The sequence below is a fragment of the Pseudopipra pipra genome, chromosome 5 (assembly GCF_036250125.1).
Source record: "Pseudopipra pipra isolate bDixPip1 chromosome 5, bDixPip1.hap1, whole genome shotgun sequence".
In the NCBI taxonomy this organism is placed as follows: Eukaryota; Metazoa; Chordata; class Aves; order Passeriformes; family Pipridae; genus Pseudopipra; species Pseudopipra pipra.
This window is the reverse complement of record NC_087553.1, coordinates 29599807-29619948: the sequence shown is the minus strand read 5'-3', so window position 1 is coordinate 29619948 and position 20142 is coordinate 29599807. Positions and strand designations below refer to the sequence as shown.

The 20142-nt window shown below is 37.0% G+C and overlaps 1 protein-coding gene across 2 annotated transcripts in view; it reads right to left on the bottom strand.

Moving 5' to 3' along the window:
* CDK17 (cyclin dependent kinase 17) overlaps positions 1-20142 on the bottom strand; it is a 90434-nt gene that overhangs the window by 11872 nt on the left and 58420 nt on the right. For both annotated transcript variants that reach the window (XM_064655401.1, XM_064655403.1), the window contains 3 exons: positions 5636-5761; positions 2096-2152; positions 490-604 (listed from right to left, as the gene is read on the bottom strand). In XM_064655401.1, coding sequence (XP_064511471.1) covers positions 490-604; positions 2096-2152; positions 5636-5761 — 298 coding nt within the window. The remainder of the gene's footprint in view (positions 1-489; positions 605-2095; positions 2153-5635; positions 5762-20142) is intronic.

Here is a 20142-nt window from a genome sequence, read left to right as displayed (position 1 = left end):
CAAGCATTAAGTGCATTTCTAAAAAGTTCATACATATAGGCTATTTGATTTTTTTTACTTAAAAAGCTATTTTTACGAACATAATACTCTCAGAGATTAAGTTAATAAGAAAGGTATTTAATCAAAGCATCAAACATACACTTGAGTAATAAACTGGTAAGTATTTTGCAAATTATACGTTTCAGACAGATGTCATTTGATAAAAATGTATCTGAGTCCCTGGAAGTTACTCACGAATAGTAGTCTAATTCAGCATCAAATCATCTGTTTGTAACACTGCATTTGAGATCACAAGCATCCCCCATAAAGCAAATAAATCTGAAACACAACCTCTAAATATGTTTGCACTAAAATTGTCCTGATCTATACTAATATCAATTTCACTAATCTCCCATGTAGTCTATGTATTTCCAAGTACTGATGGTTCTTTGGTCAAAAAACAAATTCAGAAGTATCTGAAATTCCAAGAATTAAAGAAAAAGTTACCACCTTCTCTTATGGCTGTGCACGGGGCTCCTTCTTCATGTTCCAGGCGTATTTCTTTCAGAGCTACCAGGTTCTCTGTCAATTTACTTCTCCCCTTATAAACTGTTGCATAAGTACCCTATAAAATAGAAAAAGAAGGAAACTTTTACAAGGTATTCCTTCACTGAAACTTTAGTTAAATAAAAAAATATAAACTTCTGGTCTGAGGTTCTAAGAGGTTTCATTTTGGATATGAATAGTTTTTACATTGTGTTCTTTTGATATTATGTAAAAATACAGGAGTATTTTTCAAGCACAGGACCGAACTCACAGAAGATACATGGGGTGTGCATGCTTAACAGCTCTGGAAACTACATGGAAATCTGTATACCACAGAGCTACCAAAGAAGTCAGATCAGGTAGCATTAAGTTTACGAAGTTCACTGCTGGGATCATTTACACACCTGAAAGTCTCTGTTAGATGACTGATACCTAGCTTGGGTATCTCTACACTATGCTGCAGACATACTCCTCCACAACCTTAATGAAAACATACTGGAACAGGCTGCCCAGGGAAGTGGTTAAGTCACTGCCCCTAGAGGTATTTAAAAGATGTATAGACGACAGATAAAAGATTCAGGGACCTGTTTTAGTGGTGGACTTGGCAGTGCTGGGTAACAGTTGGACTCGATGATCTTAAAGGTCTTTTCCAACCTAAACAATTCTGTGATTCTACAAAACTGGTGCTGTCCACTATATTTTTTAAACAAGTGAGACTATGTACACCCACAACTATCACTTGATTGCTATTAAATTAACATTCCTCTAGAGAGGGGCATTGTTATGTCATGTCTAGTGATCCATCTAACAAGTATTAGAGGTAAAATAAGAAAATAAATGTGTTTGGAAATTAAAATGTTGCAAATGGAGGACTGCAACATTCACAGCAGAGATGCTGACCAGCCCTGCCTCCTTCTGCAATGCTCAGTGCATCCCTTTCCTGTGCTCCTTGTCCATTTCTGATTCCGTTGCTACAGGACTGACACTTGGCGACCCACCTGCTATTTGTCTGGAAGTCAGAGGCTGAGTGGAGGTGGAAAGCCTGCTGCCCTCCCAGATGGAAAGGCAAAATCAAAGTGTTCCATACTTCACTTGGCAGCACCTGGCTGGCTGCCCAGCTCAGGCGTGCAGGCTTCTTTACCAGAACGCACATAGCTACTGCCTGCTCCTTGCAAGCACTGGCCTCTAGTCCATCATGAGTGTTCCCTAACTCCTGGCAGGAGGACACCAGACTTAATTAGTTTTATTATCAACAGAATAATTTTGTCTATACTCCAAAAAGCCAGCCTAGGTAAGAAGGTCTCAGCTCATTGGCTAATGGAGTCTTGTTCTTCCTCTGCTCTACGACAGTTTTCCTGGTTTTTTTTCTTTTTTTTGCTTATTATATATGCACAGAACATTTGTGTGGTTGTGAAATTATTATACGTGTTGAATATGTTTGGTTTACTGAAAAGATAAATTCAACTGCTATTTTGAGGGATATGAAGAATTTCGGTTAACACTTATGCAAAATTTTATATAAGACATTGTCATCAAAGCAGTGATTGTTCCAAAAGAAAGCTATACATACCTCTCCAAGCTTTTCTAACTTGATATAGGTTTCCATTTTTCCAAATCCAATTTCTGACTGCAATGAAATAAAAGGAAAATTCATGACTAAAACCAAACACTTAATTTATACCTCATTTAACGAGTAAGCCAAACGTCACTTCAGAAAATTACCTGATAGTAAACACCATATAACTCTGCTATTTTAAAAATAATTTAGTATGTTATGATATAAATGCATCTCAGCATCCAAGTCTAATGCTCAGCTCGTTGGCCAGTCTCCTGTGTATCCTGGAAGGACTCTGTACTGAGTTACACTTAGACCAAACCCTCACTTTAACCTACCTCCTACTTAGGTCTTCTCCACTCTTCTGATCCGATTACTACTAATGAGGTTGTTACAGCTCAAAGCACAGAAGTCACCTTGAACTAGTCCATTCTTTCTCTTGCTCAGCACAACCATATGTTGCTGCTTCTTTCAAAGTAAATTTATTTGCTATGTTCAAGATCCCAGCTCCAAGTTTCCTCTCCCATTCTGACTCCCAATGCTTTTCGGACTAAAACTTCGCTAGGAAAATCCCTAAACATAATTCCTCCACAAGCTTCAGCTTTGTCTCAACAATTTACATTTCTTACCTTATAACTCCACATCTTTGTATATTTTACTTGGATCTATTCACCTTCTCTTTTTTTGTCACCAGCTTAGCTCTTCAGAGCTACAAAAGCCAGAAGGCTTTGCCTGTCTATATAACACCTTTATTTCCAAAGACTATAAGATCATTGCTCTTTTCCTGTTCGAATTCACTGCTACTCTCATATTTAACATGGTTGTCTCTAATAGTTATTTTCACATAAGACCACAGTCAACTATACCAAAGCCTTCTATTGTTCTTGCAGTGTAAAGAATGCTGAAAGTAAACATGTAAGCATGTAAATTTTTAAACCAATTTACAACATGCATATAGCCTGTATCCTGTCAAAACCCAAAATTCACAGGCTTCATGGGATTATGCTTTACTGACAACTGGACATACACTAAGACAAAAAAGCCAGGTTTTCTCCCCTAGCATCACCTTTCACTTCCAAACATAGCCCTCCACTGGCTATTTATTTCCAAGGAACAATCCTTTGATCTTGGACTGGCTTTAGTGCCCAGGTACACACATCAGAACACACTGATTTGCTCCTAAAAATCTCATGGATATTAAAGTTTTATATTATTTCATGGTAACACAGTGTAACATAAATACTGATTACTGTATTCAGATTTGAAAACAATACAATATGAAGGTAAGAAAAGTTTGATTAATACTTAATTTTCAGAACACATGGAAGAAAATACATCCGAAGTAAGTATAAGATCTTGTCTATAAACATATTTGATATATCTAAGAGAAAAAAAGGGCATATAATTATGCCAACATAGCATTAAGAGTAATTCTGCTTTATTAAATTATTGCTAGAAATGAAATGTTTTAGAATTGCCTAAGCAGTGATACTTACTTTAGCATCACACATATTTAGGAGCTTGTCAAAGACAAGCTGTTTATCTCAAAATACAAGCAAAGTTGATATCTGGCAAGCCTTAGGGATTATAGCTCCAGTGAGATTTTAAACATACCACTTATACAGGTACAATGTCAGCAAAATAAATATTATGTTTCCAAAGTGCATTTTGACCTACTTAAACAAACATATCTTAAAGTGAATATTAGATGTTATTAGAATTAAAAAGATAGGCTGCTTAGTTTATAGGAGAAACTAAAGGAGAACTCATAGCCCTTAGTCTCATTACTGCCAGACAGTCTGGAATACAATTTAAAAAGCCTAATTACTAAGAAGCGTTCATGATTTCATCAAGACTAAATAAATTCATTATCTTTTTTTATACAATAAAACCATAAAATATTTCCTACATACAGAAGACAGATATTCTCCAAGATCTGCTTTTTTATGTGTTTAAATTTTTGATCACATTTTGGTTGCTTATTACTCCTAAGAAAAACTAATTTTTACATTCCTCAAACTAAGATCAATTTCATTCTTCCTTCAAAATAATTTCTGAACTATGTCATTTTTTTTCTGCAATATGCATCTACCTTGACTTACACAGAAACACTGAAGCACTGCATTTTTGGTCTTTGACTTCTAATAACTGGTGCAGAAGTTACACCTATGTCACTGTGCATGCAATACTGTACATGTATGCACAAAATCCAGACCTAAAGTATAACAAGTCCTCACTTGGTACTTTTTATAGCCTTTTTGATTCCTATTAAGCCTTGAAAAGAAACATGCCTTTGAAACAGAGCATAGTACTCATATATTGTAATTAAGTCTGCTACCAGGCTTTCAATGACAATTTTGGAATAATGAGTCCTTGAATTTCTCCTTTTTAAAGCTTAGTTTGAAATCATGAAAGGACAATGCAGCAAATGCATGCCTGAATTCCACAGCACTGCTGGCAGGTTTCATTTTGGACTTTTAAGCCCATTAAAAATGAAAGCATTTTTAAAAGGTGAAATGAAACAACCTTGTGACAGCATGCTGATTCCACACACAGACCATATTCATTAGAGGGCACTGTTTTTCTGTCAGTCTTCCAGAAGGTACAGAGAACTTCAGCTACTCTCAGGGCTCAATGTTAAATGAGCAAGGAGACTTAAACACACAGGAAAATTCCCCCAGCCCCCAAATAGTGGACTCCACTGAAAAGGTTCTACTGAACAGGTATTTTGCCAGTATCTGAAGATAGGTTTGGGGAAGTCTGTTCCTCAGTTAAATGCTACATCAGTAACTAAGGGGTGAATGAGCTACAAAATTCTGGCATAAATATTTCAGCTAGCTACATTTTTTTTGTAAAATAAGGCAATAATGGTGCTTTTTGTATTATTTCAGGGATGTGCATATTTTATATGCACAAGTATCCAGTATTTCTAGGACTTATACTCTAATTACAGTATAGAAATACTCATTCTGCCATCTCCAAGAAAAAGACTTATTTTTTAATGTAACTCAATAATCTAAAAAGATGTATGTGAATTTATTCATTCGTTCTTTTAGGAAATCACATATGCTTTAAAACAACAAAAATGCAAAACACCCATTATCATCTCAACAGCAATTCTGAGAAAGAAAATCTGTTATCCAACACAAAAAGAACAGTAAGGAGGACCTGCCTTCATATTATGCTGCTTTAGGGTCTTCCTACTAAATCATATGAAGGCCCCAGCCCTGACCTAAGACTGCATGGCCTATTTGCTCAAACAGATCATCCCTGCTCTAAAAAGCAAAAGGATTTAAGTATGTACTTCAGGAGTTGAGTTTAGCCACTGATTTCCATGGGTCAAGACCTTCAGTGAGAAATGACAGGACCAAGATAGCAAGAGAAAAATGAAAAGAAGTTCTTAATTGGGTTTTGACAGGTGTATGCTGACGTTCAGGACATAAAAGCCAAGGTGCAAATGAAGCCGAAACATACCCATGGAATACAAGCACGTGCAGTAAATGGATTCTGAAGACCCGAGAGGTTGGTTTAGAAAGGCAGATGCATTACACTTACTAGTGATGCTCTACGAGAACGTCGGCTCATGGGTTGATCAAAGGGCGGGCTGTTGATCTGCAGCTTTTCAAGATAGACATCAGGTATCCTGATGTCAGCGGGCAGGGACAAGCGCTTGTTCAAATCCTGCAGCAAAGAATGTTGAAAAGAGAAGGGTCAAATACAATTCATAATTTTGTCAAACATTTTTTAACACTTGTGGTGTCATTGGTTTTCCAGTGTTGCTATTTAAAACTGAAAGATTTATACAATTAAAAATAATCTCACAGAAATTGCTTTAAAAACATATTCTCTCCCAACAATACTTCAACTTGCTTAGATAACAGGTTAGAAAAAAACAAACCCCGTGTAAACTCATTAACCTAACAAGAGGAATGAAATATTAAAATGCAATTAATTACACTGTGGACAAATGTATTGAGTTTACTTGGATACTTATACATACCTTGAATACTAGAGACTGAGAATTCAGAGACTTGTAAATACATTTCTTTTCTTATAGCAATTACATTAAAATAACAAGAGATCTCCATGATTCAAAATATATCACCCTCTCTTTCTCTTGACTACTGGAAGTTACAGACTTCCTTCAATTTCCAGTTTTTCCAGTCTTACAAAACAGAACTGCTTCATTATTAGAGCCAACTATAACAAGTATTATTACATTTTTTCTATTTCAAACTCTTTACTATAGGATCTTTAGAAAATGAAAATGCCATTATATAAAAGCAGTTTTCCCTAAACCAGATTCTGTTTTTCACTAGTAAATTTTTTCAACAACAACATGCATTATTTCTAAGACAAGAGGGAAACAAAATTACTTCACATTTCAGCAAACGGGAGGGAGAAGATTTCTTTGGGGTGACTGCACATTCTTACTGTTTTTATTTTTAGTTTGGCTTTAATCTCAAACATGCCAGAAAACAAAATATCAAATGTTGTCTTAAAATGGCCAGTCACCGTGACAGAGATAAAAGGACAAGATATCCAAACTCACAAAACATGGGAAGTATTTTTGCAAAACAGCAGGAATTGTATTTTGGCGAAGCTTATCCAAGTTAAGAAAATCATGCACAACGTCACAGTATACAATCCACTCCCAGAGATTCTACCCTAAAGTTAAGAGGACACCTCTGGAAGCACTACTGTTTTCACACTTTTCTCCAGCACAGGAGGGGAACTGCAGATTTCTGCTGGTGGAGCTCAGATTTAATCAATACTGACCTGAGGGCAGCAAGGCGTTCTGGAAGTTACCCTTTTCTATCTTACCAGTCACCTCCAGATGGGCATCCTGAGCTAAAATGTTGGCAGCTACATCCCAGTTCAGTTCCCCTCAGGCTTGACCATGTGCTTCTACTCATGTCTTTGCAGCAGCTTTGAACTATTTCAGCATGCTAAATCATCAAGAAACTATCTCAGGCAAAGTGCAAAAGCTTCCTGCCAGCTTTGTGCTCCAAACAGGTTCAGTGTAAGGTCACACAAGCTCATAGCCTGAACACAGGGCAAGAGAGGCAGGGCAAGCCCAGGAAGCCGGCAGCCAAATTGGCTTAGGCTGACAAAAGAACTGGATCGTCAGACTTTTCAAGACTCAAGATCCTGGTGAACTACTTCCTAAGCTTTCAGTGATGAGAACGTATTTGAACCATGTATATATATGCATGACCTGCACACATACCTGGAGCAAAAGCTAGGTGAAAAGTATTAGTTAAAGATATATACTTTGAAAAAAATCTCTATATATTGGCAATTAGTTGAATCTCAGGTAGGACTGAAGTGCTAATATATATCCCCCCACAATGATTTACATATGCTATTCACTACGGCCACTGGATATAGGCAGAAATTTTTAGAGATGCCAGCAAAGCTCCAAATTCTGGCAGATGATCCTCCTTTTCTCCTTTTGCTCCTCACACCTCCTTAGGTACAGAGCACAGTCTGTCAGCTCCTGCTTTGCTGCCCAATATCAGCTTCTTTGCATAACTGAAAAAAATGTGTCTATTTCTCATTTGGTACAGAATTTTTAAATTTTCTTTAAAAAAAAAGTGCTGTTCACAGAATGACAGCTCTGACCAACATTTTGAAGTTAAATCAAAAGAAAATAAAAGGATGGCTCTGTTTTGGCAGCTTCTAGTTTAAGTTTATTAACTCATTTTCAACTTGAGTATTTCAAATTTTTCAAAACACTGGCAATTGTAAAACTGCCTGCGTGGTGTTCGGGAGAGTGCTGGAACTAACTAATCATAACAGGAGCTAGAAGTATTCCCTACAGTAAGCTGGCATTTTCCACTACAATATTTTCTTTCTTTTTGCCAGGCTCTGCAAATGCCTAGCAATTTAGTAATAAGCAACTAAAATTCAGTGAAGCTGAAGTCATCTGAAAAGAGAAATGCCTCTTTCCTACTGAGGAGGGCTTCAGATCATGAAAAATAAATAATTTCATCCTATAATTTACTGCATTCTTCAGAAAATTCTGGTAGCCCTTCAAAACAGTTGAGCACAAAGGAAGGCGTGCCATGTTGACTTAAGGAAAGCAGCTTTGACATCTCACTGCAGAGTAAAATCATGAGACTGCTGGAACAAGACAGGGATGACAGAAGAAGGAGCAGCGTCACTCTACTCCACCTTCCTATTGTAATCCCAGATCAACACTGGGCCAAATATCCTCATTTTCTTTTTCTGATGGCTCAAGAACAATTTGGTAAATACCAAGACAGCAGAAGAAAAGAGCACTGAGCTGAATTTTTCAACATAACCTTCTGAACACAGCAGATATCATCATTATCCTATATACCGTGTGGCAAAATAGCTTTGTCCTACTTCTATCCATTAACTCTTATGGCACAGAAATCTGCTATGTAGTGCTCTCTTCTCACTGTCCCACAGTGCTTGTTTGACAATATGTATTTTAACACAGCCTGTTTCTAGGGATTTTAACGGAGAATGTTTATAGGGACACTGAAATCACAGACCACAACTCAAAGGCCTCATGAAATACTGAGTTGATTGTACCCCAAAGCTTTCAATCTGCATGTTCTCTCCTCTCACAGCAATAATTCTTAATGCAGCCAAAGTGGTGCTTCAAACCTAGCTCCATAGCCTCCAAGAAGCATTTCCAAGCATACAAAGTCGATGGGTATACAGGAAGAAGGAAGCAAAGGTAGCCTTTAGGCTGTGATGGCAATTTGAAAATTATGCCATTAACTGTGCACAGCGCCTGCCATCAGTAAACATAACTTTTCAGATGGAGAGGAAGGGAAACAAGTCTAAGATTCTTTAAGAATTCCTTATTTTGAAACCCAGGTACCATAAAAAAAAATAGAGATAATATTTTGGGTACCAGAAAATATTATAATGGGAGGTATTTGTAAATCTATTACATAATTCCTGTTCCTTTATTCTCCAAACTTCTGCCTATGCCATTTTTGCAACAGGCAATTGCAAAAGCCCCCATGACTTACTTCAGAGATCCATGTGACATCGTCAGTTCTAAACTGAGCTGAAGCTGTAAACTTACATTTGATGCTCCACAGTAGGTAATACAGATACTGTTTGAATGTAAATACTTACTCCTGCAAAGGCCAAAATCTATTCCAATTTAGGTAAAACCCCCACAAACACTACTTTGATTTAACCACACAACAACCCTCATATCCCCACCCTCTGCAGTGTCTGTCTTTAAAAAAGAACCAAACACACCACAACCTGAGGGGGAAAGTAGGGAAAATTTTTTTTAGAATTGCAATACCTGATTTTAATAAAATTGCTCTACTTACACTTTTAATATAATGGATTATACACAATAGTAATCATTCTTTTTCCCCTTAAAAAAAAAAGTATTAAGTGCAGGAAGCCTGAATCTTTGCCATGTTGTAAATAAAATCAAAACACTATCTATTCTCCTTAACTTCTTTGAATTGAAGAAAGGTTCTTTTCTGTGACAAAAACATAATGATTTTATGAAAACTGCAGCAGGTACTTTATAGATTTTTTCCTCCTAATGATTTACACTACTATTCTACTTGCAATACTCATGCACATTTGGCTGTGTTGAAATGCCAACCAATCCAAGACTTCTTTTATAAAACCATATATTAAGATTGCTACCCCCCAGCCAGAAACCTTTTATGACATCAATATCTGAAAGACTATAGAATCATAAATAAGAAGTCTTTTTTGTATTACAATTATCCTTTATCTAACTGCCTAAAATAGACAAAATTAAAGAAAGTAATTTAGACTGGAACCCCAGATATCTGAAAAATGGAAATTATTGTTTCTTGTTTCTCTGTACCACCTTAATTCCTCCCAGTTTTCGCAATAATTGAAGCTGCCACCTCTTGGGAAAAGCAAGCAATTATAATTCAATGCTATACGATAACATGAAAGGGGATTCATTTGATGTGCATAAGAGGAATAAGCATAATGTTTCCTAGTGGCTAAACAGAAAAACTGGAAACTAAAATCACATCAGTCTGACACAGTTGAAAAACCCAGTTAATTTAACTGAGGTAATACTAAAAGAAAAGCAAAAACCTGACCACACACCCACCAATTTTGAGCCTTAAGTTCAAGACCAGGCAGTCTGCTGATGCTTGGGCAACCTGGTCATCTGATGGCAGCATGAGACCTACCCTCCCACTGTGGGCTGACCCCGGTGCACAGTCAAGCCTGCACCCAGAGGAGTGCCCACTCCCTGCTCCCGCGAGATGCAGAGAAGACAGAAGGGTGGTGAGGAGATTGTGGGTGTAGGGAATGACAGGGAAAGCAAAAGCTGTGTGCCCAAGCAGAGTGGAAGAAGGAACTGATTCACAGCTTCCCATCGGCATGCAGGTGGTCCATCTGTTTCCCAGAAAGCTGGGCCTCAGTAAGCATGGCAGTGGCTCAAGAAGTGAAAGACAAATGTCCTCCCTTCCTCCCCCATTCCTGCAAATGTTCCCCCTTCCTCCCTCCTACTCCCAGCTTTTATTGCTGAGTGCCATGCCAGATGGTACAGAATAGCCCTTCGGCCAGTTTGGGTTGGCTGTCAAGCCCAGGGGAGACCTGTTTCCCTGCTGGTGCTGAACAGCCTTTACGGAGAGGCTGCCCTTGGAGTATGAAGCCCAGAGCTGCACGTTAGATGCAACCTCCAGCTCCGCTCCCTCACTCTGCTCATGCAGCCATCCCACCCCAATCCTGCCATTGCTGCTTTACTAGCAGCAAAACCTGCTCTTCCAAACCCCACAGCTTGCTGCTGTTTTGGTGTGAACCAGGCTGCGGTGCCAGCAACAGTAGGAAACAGTGATTTTTAAGAATTTCTAATTCTCTTAAATCTCTGCAGAATTCCATGAAACAATGAGAAAGAGACTTTCTGGACAAAGGACTTTGTCCACACTAATTTCAATGACCAACTGAATGCAGTGACCTGTTAGCATTTCTCATAAGAAAAAAAAAACAAATGAAAACCAAGAAAGCTTTTATAATTGAAACTATTAGGATGCAGGCCATTAGAAGATCTTGCTACAATGCTGTTAAAAGAATAAGGCAGGACTGAGTTTTCCTATCCTCTTTAACTCAGATACTTAAGAGTTTGAGACAGTCAATACTTCAGAGTTAAATGTCCATTTTTAACACTAATTTTGCATCCCTTTATAAATGTTCTAAATTTTTGTTTAATTTTTAAAGGTAGTGAAACACAGCAAGTCTCTATGCTATTTTATATATCCTTTCTTAAACATAACAGGTGTGTAAGTGGTGTACACAGACCCTCAACTATGCAGAGGGAATCTGGGTACATTCCTTTATAACTCTTAAGAAGCAAAGGTTTACTGGAATGTGGAACCTTAGCTTTTAGAGACAGCAAAGTACTTCAGGTAGAACAAACTATCTTTAAAAAAAATTAAAATTATATTATTTTCTTGCATGTCACTTAAGATTTGTTTCTCCAAATGAGGTCTAGATATATGAAAAAGCTTTTGTCAATTCATAGCATTTTCTAGTTAATTCCTTTATAGTTATCTTTAGGGGTCAACTTGCAACAAAATATATCAGTGTGGTACTGTAAATGCTGAAATGCCTAAGGTTAACTGTATGTTACTTAATGAGCTATTTTTTTGATCCAGTTCCAGACTACACTCTGGAGAGCATATTCAGGCACCATTTGATTTGCTAGGGAAACCAGAATGCTTGTGGCATTTCCCCCCCTCCTTCCAAAACTTAAAAACACATTTTCTATCCTCATATGCAATGCTTATTCTCAGTTTTGCTTTTCTACTGGTATTACTGGCAGAGAAATGCAATCTATTTTTTATAATTTGTCTGAAATGAGAATCACATTTGTCCTACCCTGCTTGATGGCAGATAAACATGTAAGCACTTGTGACACTAATATCACTTTGTTTTCTGTGGAGATAAACTACCCTAACTTGTGCTTGTCTTTACCATCTATTTCTAATGCCAGCTACAGCAAATGCTCTGAGAAGAGCTACAGTTCGTGGAGCCTTTTCTTTCATCTGGCTAGCACCCAACTGTGTTGCTGTAACTTGATGTGCATGTTGTGTCTACCACTGACTACTTACACTTGGGCACAACTTAAATCCTGTAGGTCCTGTGAGCTGAGGAATTTAACATTATAGAGTAAACAAACATGTCTTCTAAATTAAAAATGAACAAACAAACAAAAACCAAGACCAAACCCTCCAAACTTAGCCTGCTTTTCACACATACTTTAAAGTAAAAAACAAAACTCCTAACATTTTTTTATTTCATTACTTATAGTCCTCTTTCAGATGGCCTAAAATACTATTGCAAATACCAGCTTCTTGACTTGGCACCAATAGTAAACCATTCCCAAGACTTTAATACTAGAATTTTGTTATCACATTCTGTTTTTCACATCTGACTGTCAAACTTCTCCTTTTCTACTTATCCTTTTCTCATCTCCTATTCTCCATAAAAAAAACTTACCAGCTATTCCCCTTTATAGTTTCCTGACTTGACTCATAAAATATTCTTTAGTGTCACAGCATGACACTTTCCAGAAAGTCTCATTCCTGATCAGTAGATCAATTTTCACTTCTCTTAGACCCTGTCAAAAAAGTACATTTTTCCACAGGATAAACCTACTTTTATTTGTGAAAAGAAAACTGTTAACTTTACACTCTTTAAATCAGATATTATAATAAAATACTTCTGGATTTGCTTAACTCACCATTATTTTTTTTTTTTTTTGCCAAGATGCACTACATACTTCACTAAATTTCACCCAAGTTAAAAAAAGATGTACCTAACACAGGACAGAGAATGTTTGAACTCTACATGTTGAAACTGCTCGAAAAAGAAATAATTTGAAACATTCACACTTTTTAGTCTGTCTTCTGACAACCCGAGTCATTACGTCTTTGACTTACATAGCACATTTACACAATAGATACTAATATTTTTGACAAAACAGAAAAACTACAATCAAAAATAAAATACATAACCAGAAAATTGCCCCAGGGAAGGATTTGTTAAGGTCTTCCTGGACCCAATTTTTACAACACTACAAAAAGCAGAAAAAACAAGGCTACTTTTATTTTTATCCATTAACAAATGTGCCACTTTGCAGACTGCTTCTATCTTGCTGCAACAATAAGTCTCTCTCAAATCTACTGGGCTACAAATGGCACTGCACTCAAAACTGCAACAAGAGAAGAAAGATTCCTGCCTCTGCCAGTGAAGCAGCAGGATGCAAATAAAACACAAGAAGGGCAATCCTGTAATACCAAATGACTTGTTAGAAAAACTGGAACAGGAAACCACGATAACATCAGTCATAGTTGATTCTTACTTGAATGTTTCATTTAGCCAACCTAACAGCTGAGTACCTCCAAACCCAGTATTTCCTTATGTGTGGCCAGATGGGTTTGGAGGAGAATGGTCTCTAAGGTGATGATGCAGTGATGTGGTGTAAGAAAGTGAACTATCAGATAACTTACCCCTTCAAAGCAAAGTGAGTAATTATCCACTGATACAAGTTTAGAAGCCAAGAAGGAAGCTGTCTCTGTCAGTGCATGACAGACTATATTGTCAAGCTACATCATTATATACCAATCCTTATTGCTTTGGGTCTTCAGTTCATCGATAAGTTACATTTCCAGACCAATCGTTACTTTACCATAAGGCAGCAGAGACAACTTGCTCTCCACCTCTCCCTTAAACTGTACCTTATCTTTTAAGAGTTAATATTGCTAAATTCCATCTGTAAGATTTTGTTACAGCCTCACAAAGAAAAAAGAATTGTTCTTCTAAGAATACAGACAGTCTGACAGCCAAACAATCCACTATAGATCAAATGAAAATACTCTCTTGTGTAAGCATTGGTCTGAATTAGCCTTCTCACCAGTTTTAGCAAGGACCAGAGAGATGTGTCAGCTGCAACCACAAGCTGTTCACTAGTAACTCACAGTGCTTTTGTTCACTAGAGAATGCTTAATGACATCTACATCATATAACCCTCTATGCAACGCAGTTTAACTTCATGACATGCTTACTGGAAAAAACCCCAAAACAACCAACCTTTCCCTCTATTCTTGCCTTGCATATTTCAACTAAAAATGTGTATTAGGTGCTACTTCATGATACATAAAGCAAACATTAATTTTAGGACACTTGCTTATGCCAGTAAGAATTTAAAGATTCTAATATACAACCTTATAAGCATGTACTTATTGCAATATTTTAGCTTGTGGAGTTTTTTCTGAAGGTTGCCTTATCAAATTTCAGTGCATTTTTGTCAAATGACAGTTAGCACAGTTGAAGCCAACTGGATCCTCTATGAAACTATGACATACAACAAGACTGCTAGAGGCAAAGCAAATAGAAAAAAAACTAACCCCAAATCAGATAACATATTTGTGAAGAACTGTGTTGTTTGGTTACAGCTCTGTAGACCTCTGAGGTGTTGAATCAAAACCACCAGTATACACATGCATCAAAAGAAACCTACAGCATCCTTGTAGGATGCTATTTTTAACACCTTTATAAATAAGCCTCAATTACTGTAGCCAGAAAGACTATTTTAACAGCTAGGATGAGTTATCTATACCAGTCTTCCTTATATGTGTATAAAACAATCATCATTCCCCCCTGCAACAGGTTTAGCTATAACTTCATTATGATGGATAAAGTGCCTTCAGCAGAGTGATTTCTATCTGAATACTACATTTTTTCTTTATACTTAAATGTTGCTGTTATTATTTCACTGAAAACATTAAATCACAATTAATCAATTACTATTCTGGTAAACTTGAGGAAAGGGTCATCAAAGAACCTTTACTTCTGTTAGCAGCAATAAGGAAAATATAATCTTAAGACTACAAAGGATCACTGCTACTTCTCGTACCATAAATCCATGCTGGTTTTCAGCCAGTCTATTGAAATGCAACACAATTTAAGAAAGCATCAATCTGGAGCACTGAATCACGTGGCTTTTTATATTTGGGATAGAATTGATCCCAATATGTACAGCAGCTATGGCCAAATAAAAATATAAAATAAATAATATAAAAATAAAAAGCACAGAAACCAGGTTAAAGTTAGGGTATCTTTGCTTTAATTTACTTTAGCACCATGAAAAACTTATGAAATGTGCTAAATATCTTTTCAGTAGTATTTGCAACAATTAGTATTTCTGAAGGCACAAAATTAGAATTATAGGTCAACAGGTTTTTTTCATGGAAGCAGTCAAATATACGAATTCTGAACACTTTCTTTTTCAAAATACTTTTAACAAGAATTTTCATTTCATGGATATGCTGCTTACACTAATGACTGGCTGAATAAAAACTGCTCTTTCTTTCTTTTTTCAAAAAAACACAGGCAGGTTTTTTTATTTACTTCATATCTCCCAGTAGTTTTAGAGGGAAAGACTGAAACTGTTCAGCACAGAGTATTCAGAAACTGCAGTCCAGGAGTTTCTATTTACAACCAATGAAAACCAAACAAAATAAATACATGTGTCTTAAAAGCAGTTTTGAAAAATCTGAGAAAGGAGAAATGAAACTCAAATGTGAGACATTAACTTTCTTTTCATCAAGTGTATAAATACACAGGAAATCTGTGACAGATTATGCCAGAAATAATTGAAAGTTCTTCTTCTGTGTTTTTTCTTTTACTTTTGTTTTGTTATTATTTTATTGGACCTCAGAGAGCTTGTAAGGAAGTGAACTTACAAAATATAAGGAAGACTATGAAAAAAAAAAAAAAATGACAACCCTAAAAGATCATGTCTGATTTTGTTTGCTTGGTTAAATTATCGCCTATCAAGATATCACTCTGTGGCATCAGCCTCAACATAAACCCTGCTGAAATCCAGGCTCTGATGGCTGTTTGACTCAGTGGTAGGTGCTGGGCAGTAACAGAAGCTAATAAAGCAAGCTCTGCCTCATTTACTACTACACCGTCCTGATTTTTAAATATAGATTTCTGTATGTTTTCATCAGTTTCTGTAACATAGTAATAGGAGAAACTGCCCAAAAGAAAGAAGGTAGCACAAATTTATCAGCTTGCCAGACGTATGAGGCAAAGAGGAAGGAAAAAATACCATGAGAAAAGAAACAGAACATGCCACTGCAAAAAAGCAACTTGGACCTTTAAAAAAATTCTGTGTAATGTTAATTATTAACACTAGCATTCACACCATCAACAAAGTTTCAAGTACCAAATGGAAAGTCCCATGAAGAAACTAGCTAATACAAAATAAACCAACTTCTTGAATGTGAAAATGGGAAATCTGACCTTCCTGGATAGAAGTGTGGTTGGAGTGCAGGGTATGAAACTGCAACCTACTACTTCTCAGCTGATGCATTCCAGTGATTACTAGAGATGTGTTATATAGATGGCTGAACACACCCAATATTATATCAGATTACTCCTAAATGGAACTTTAAAGGAAATCCGAGTTATGAAAATGCAAAACCAAAACAGCATGCATTCCCTCCTTATAGAAAGAGCATTGCCTAGTGCAGTAGCTTTTCTAAAGGAAGAAGCATTTGCAAGTGGAATGCAAGAACTTTAGCACCAGGATTACAAAGGTTCCTAACAGAAACGCAAAAAAAGCATCAATTGCTTATAACAAAGACAGTTATCCTTTAAAAAATCTAGCAAAAAACAGGTTAAAGTCCTCCGTTATCCAAACTGAAATTATTTTTCTTGTTGCAGTGACAGTTTTCTTATGCAAAAGAAATTAAAGTCTGCTAATCAAACAGATCAAAAGGAGGTCCATCAGTTTCATCAAAACTGTACTAGTAATTTAGAACATACATTTGTGGTTTTAGAAGAGGGACTTAGAAATCATCAAACTTCCTGTGAACTTGAAAGTAGGAGTTTACAAAGATGATAACACTTTTTCTAGTGTTACCTTGAAAAAGGTTGAGACAGCTGCCAAGCATATCTGAATGGAGATAATACAGTGACCACTGAAAATCAAAAAAAGTCTTGATTGTATTTAGCTTCAACTTTTTGTCTGTCTAGTACTGAAATCTTCTGGTAGGTGATTACACGCTTAGATTCTCAGAAGAGACAACTGAAGAAAGAGCTATGCATTCTCAGGAGCCAAAGAGAAAGAAATTAGGCAAAACCCAGTAAATAAGGCAGAGTTCTGCAGCTGCCAGGCACAGAAGGAAGAGGGAAGGAAGAAACTTTGCTCAGAGAAGGCATCATGCAGTAATGTCTGCTGGGAGCCTCTTGAGGGGCAAGATATGCAGGGCTGAATGCTCAGGCTCTCCTGGATACAGTGGCTTCCTGCTTCCAAAACTAATGGAAGGAGAAGATACTGCACTGCCCCAACCAAAAACCTGTGTCAGTACTGCCATCCAGTCTGCTGTTCAAGCATTCAAGCAACTGAACAGATCCAAGAGTGCCTTGTTAGCAGCACATGTGAATGGGGATCTATAAATCACATTCTAATCTGAAGCCTATGAACAAAATCCTAACACTATGTCAGTTGAAACACCAATTAATTTTGTGGGGTTTTCTCAGGAGAAGGTACACTTGCCCAGCTGTACCAACAGCATACTGAGTTACTCAGACTGTGTCAAGACCCCCCAAACTAGTCAGCCCTGGTAAAGAGTGAAGCTAACCAAAAACTTCTTTCTCATCCACACTCTTCCTTTCGGAAGGTGACCAGCACAATGCTCACCTGCTTTACAGCATCAATTCACAACCTTCATATTTCTTTCTGTTCAGCTAAAAGCACGACCCTTCAGCTAATCCTCCCAGGGGAGAATTATACTCTACAGCAGTGTGGTAGGAGCAGTCTGATCTGGAACACACTTCTGTCACTAATGTGACAGTCCAATGGATAGGAACTCTTTCTCAGGATAAAATATCTGGGAAACAGGCTGGTGAACAGTGGGTTATGGCCCTCCGCCAGTTCACATGCTAAGACAGCTTACAGACCTTGGACTTCTGGGAAAGGGAAACAGATGTTTCAATTTGCACAGACTGCTTCTCTATTTTTTATCCACCACAGCTCTTAATGATGCACTCACTATGCAGTGGGTGGGCACAGGGACCCCAGCGAACCCTTACAGCTTGAAACATGAATTTATATTAATGCCTTACTGCCCATGTCTTCTTTTCAAGCAAAATCAAAGTGAAAAATGCTTTAAGTTGTAGCTCCATGATCTAGAGAAGTGTTTCTCATTACATGATGAAAGCACATACACTTAAAACAGAGATACACATGTAGTCATTCTTAAGCTGTATTGCTTCTGACACTTGAAAAAATTATTCCATACAACTGTTTTGATAATTTTACTGATTTACTAAGTAATCATTAATATTAGCATGAGAATAGTAGACATTTTAATTGAAATCTAACAGCTGTTTGAAGCCAAACTCCTCACATAATAGACCTCACACCTACTGTCACAGCATGGTTCCTGCCTGAATGAGTGGAAGCAAGGAGATAAAAAAAAAAAAAAAAAAAAAAGAAAAGGCAACTGCTTTACCAACAATTTGTAGCCTGTGGATTACAGGCAAAATAAACTTTATCTAGGCAACACAGTGAGATTCTGGTACGTTCTCTTTGTTTTCTAAGCACATGATAACAAGAAATAATCATTAAAAAAAAAAATTAGAACCTCAGCTGCAGCGTTGTCGAATTCAGAAGCAAATGCACACCATCTCCCTGTCTGCAGCAGTCACGCTGGCCTAAATTGTATGTCAAAGGGGGGGGTGGATGGGGGAGGATATGACAAATTGAAAGCTGGTATCTCTATGTATGGAAAGTTTTCACCCCAGCAGACTTCTCACTGCAGAGCAGGATTCTTTCTCATTGCACTATCACCACTTCATATCTAAAATGCTTCATATTTAGGTTACATGGCAGTATGATGACTTCCTATCTAAAGCAGAGCAATTTAAGGTTATGAAATTTCAGTTTTCTATTGTTATGGAGATTCTGCTACAACAAACATGTTTTCCACTTCTCTCTCCATTGTCTATTTTGCATTTCTCTATCTTCCAAGATATTTCTATATACAAAAATTTTAGAAACATCAAGTTTTATTTCCCAACAGAATCTTTCATATACTCTATAGAAGATAATATGTCTGCTGTTCTTTGACAGCATTTTATTTGTAGCTCTGCATTATTTGATTGCAGTGGGGATAGGCACTAAAAATCAAAATGTGTATTCTAATGGACAAAACATGCCAGGAATACTAATACTCAGTTTTTCTAATTAGCACTTTGAGCACAGTATGCATGCTTTCAGCAAGCACTTTAAAATAAGGGTTGAGTTTTTCTTTGATGGGCTGATAATTTTCAGAATTCTAGAGGAAGGTCAAGCTTAGCATGAAAAATCTGGTTATATACACGAAGTTCTTTCAAGTAAAAAGGACTGTTCCAAGGTTTCAGCTTTACCTGATTAGTTACCTTCAAAACAACTCAGGACCTCTGTCAATTCAGCAGAGAGAAACAAACATATATAACAAAGTAATTATGAACAAAACCACTATAAATACAGTGAATATTGGCCAAACTAAACACAAAAAAAGCACATAGCCATAGTGTGACAGGCACATTCACCTTAATGTGGAGGAACAAGAGTATTGATTTATCGCATTTATCCAACTGTGTATATTTAATCAAACACATTCTACAATGGATTTCAAGTGGGACTGATGACTTCAGCAGACTACAGCAAAAACACACTGTCACACGTACACTAATTTACTCCAACGTGTATGTATAGCACACAGCTATAACTCAGCTAAAGTGGCTATAAAGGGAGTATAGGCTACTCAATGATGTCTAGAGATGACAGATTAACTGTCCCCACAAGCCAGCAAAATAAAACTGAAATAACAGAAACTTACTTAACAACAAAGATATTTCTTTCTCTTTATGTAATCACATTGCTACTATTGAACCAGCCAGCTCCATGGCACAAATCACACAAGGCATGCAGGCATGACTTTTTGCAAGAGGAAACCTTTCTTTGGTTCCCTCAAAGGCCAAGGAAGCAAGCGATCCCGTTCCAC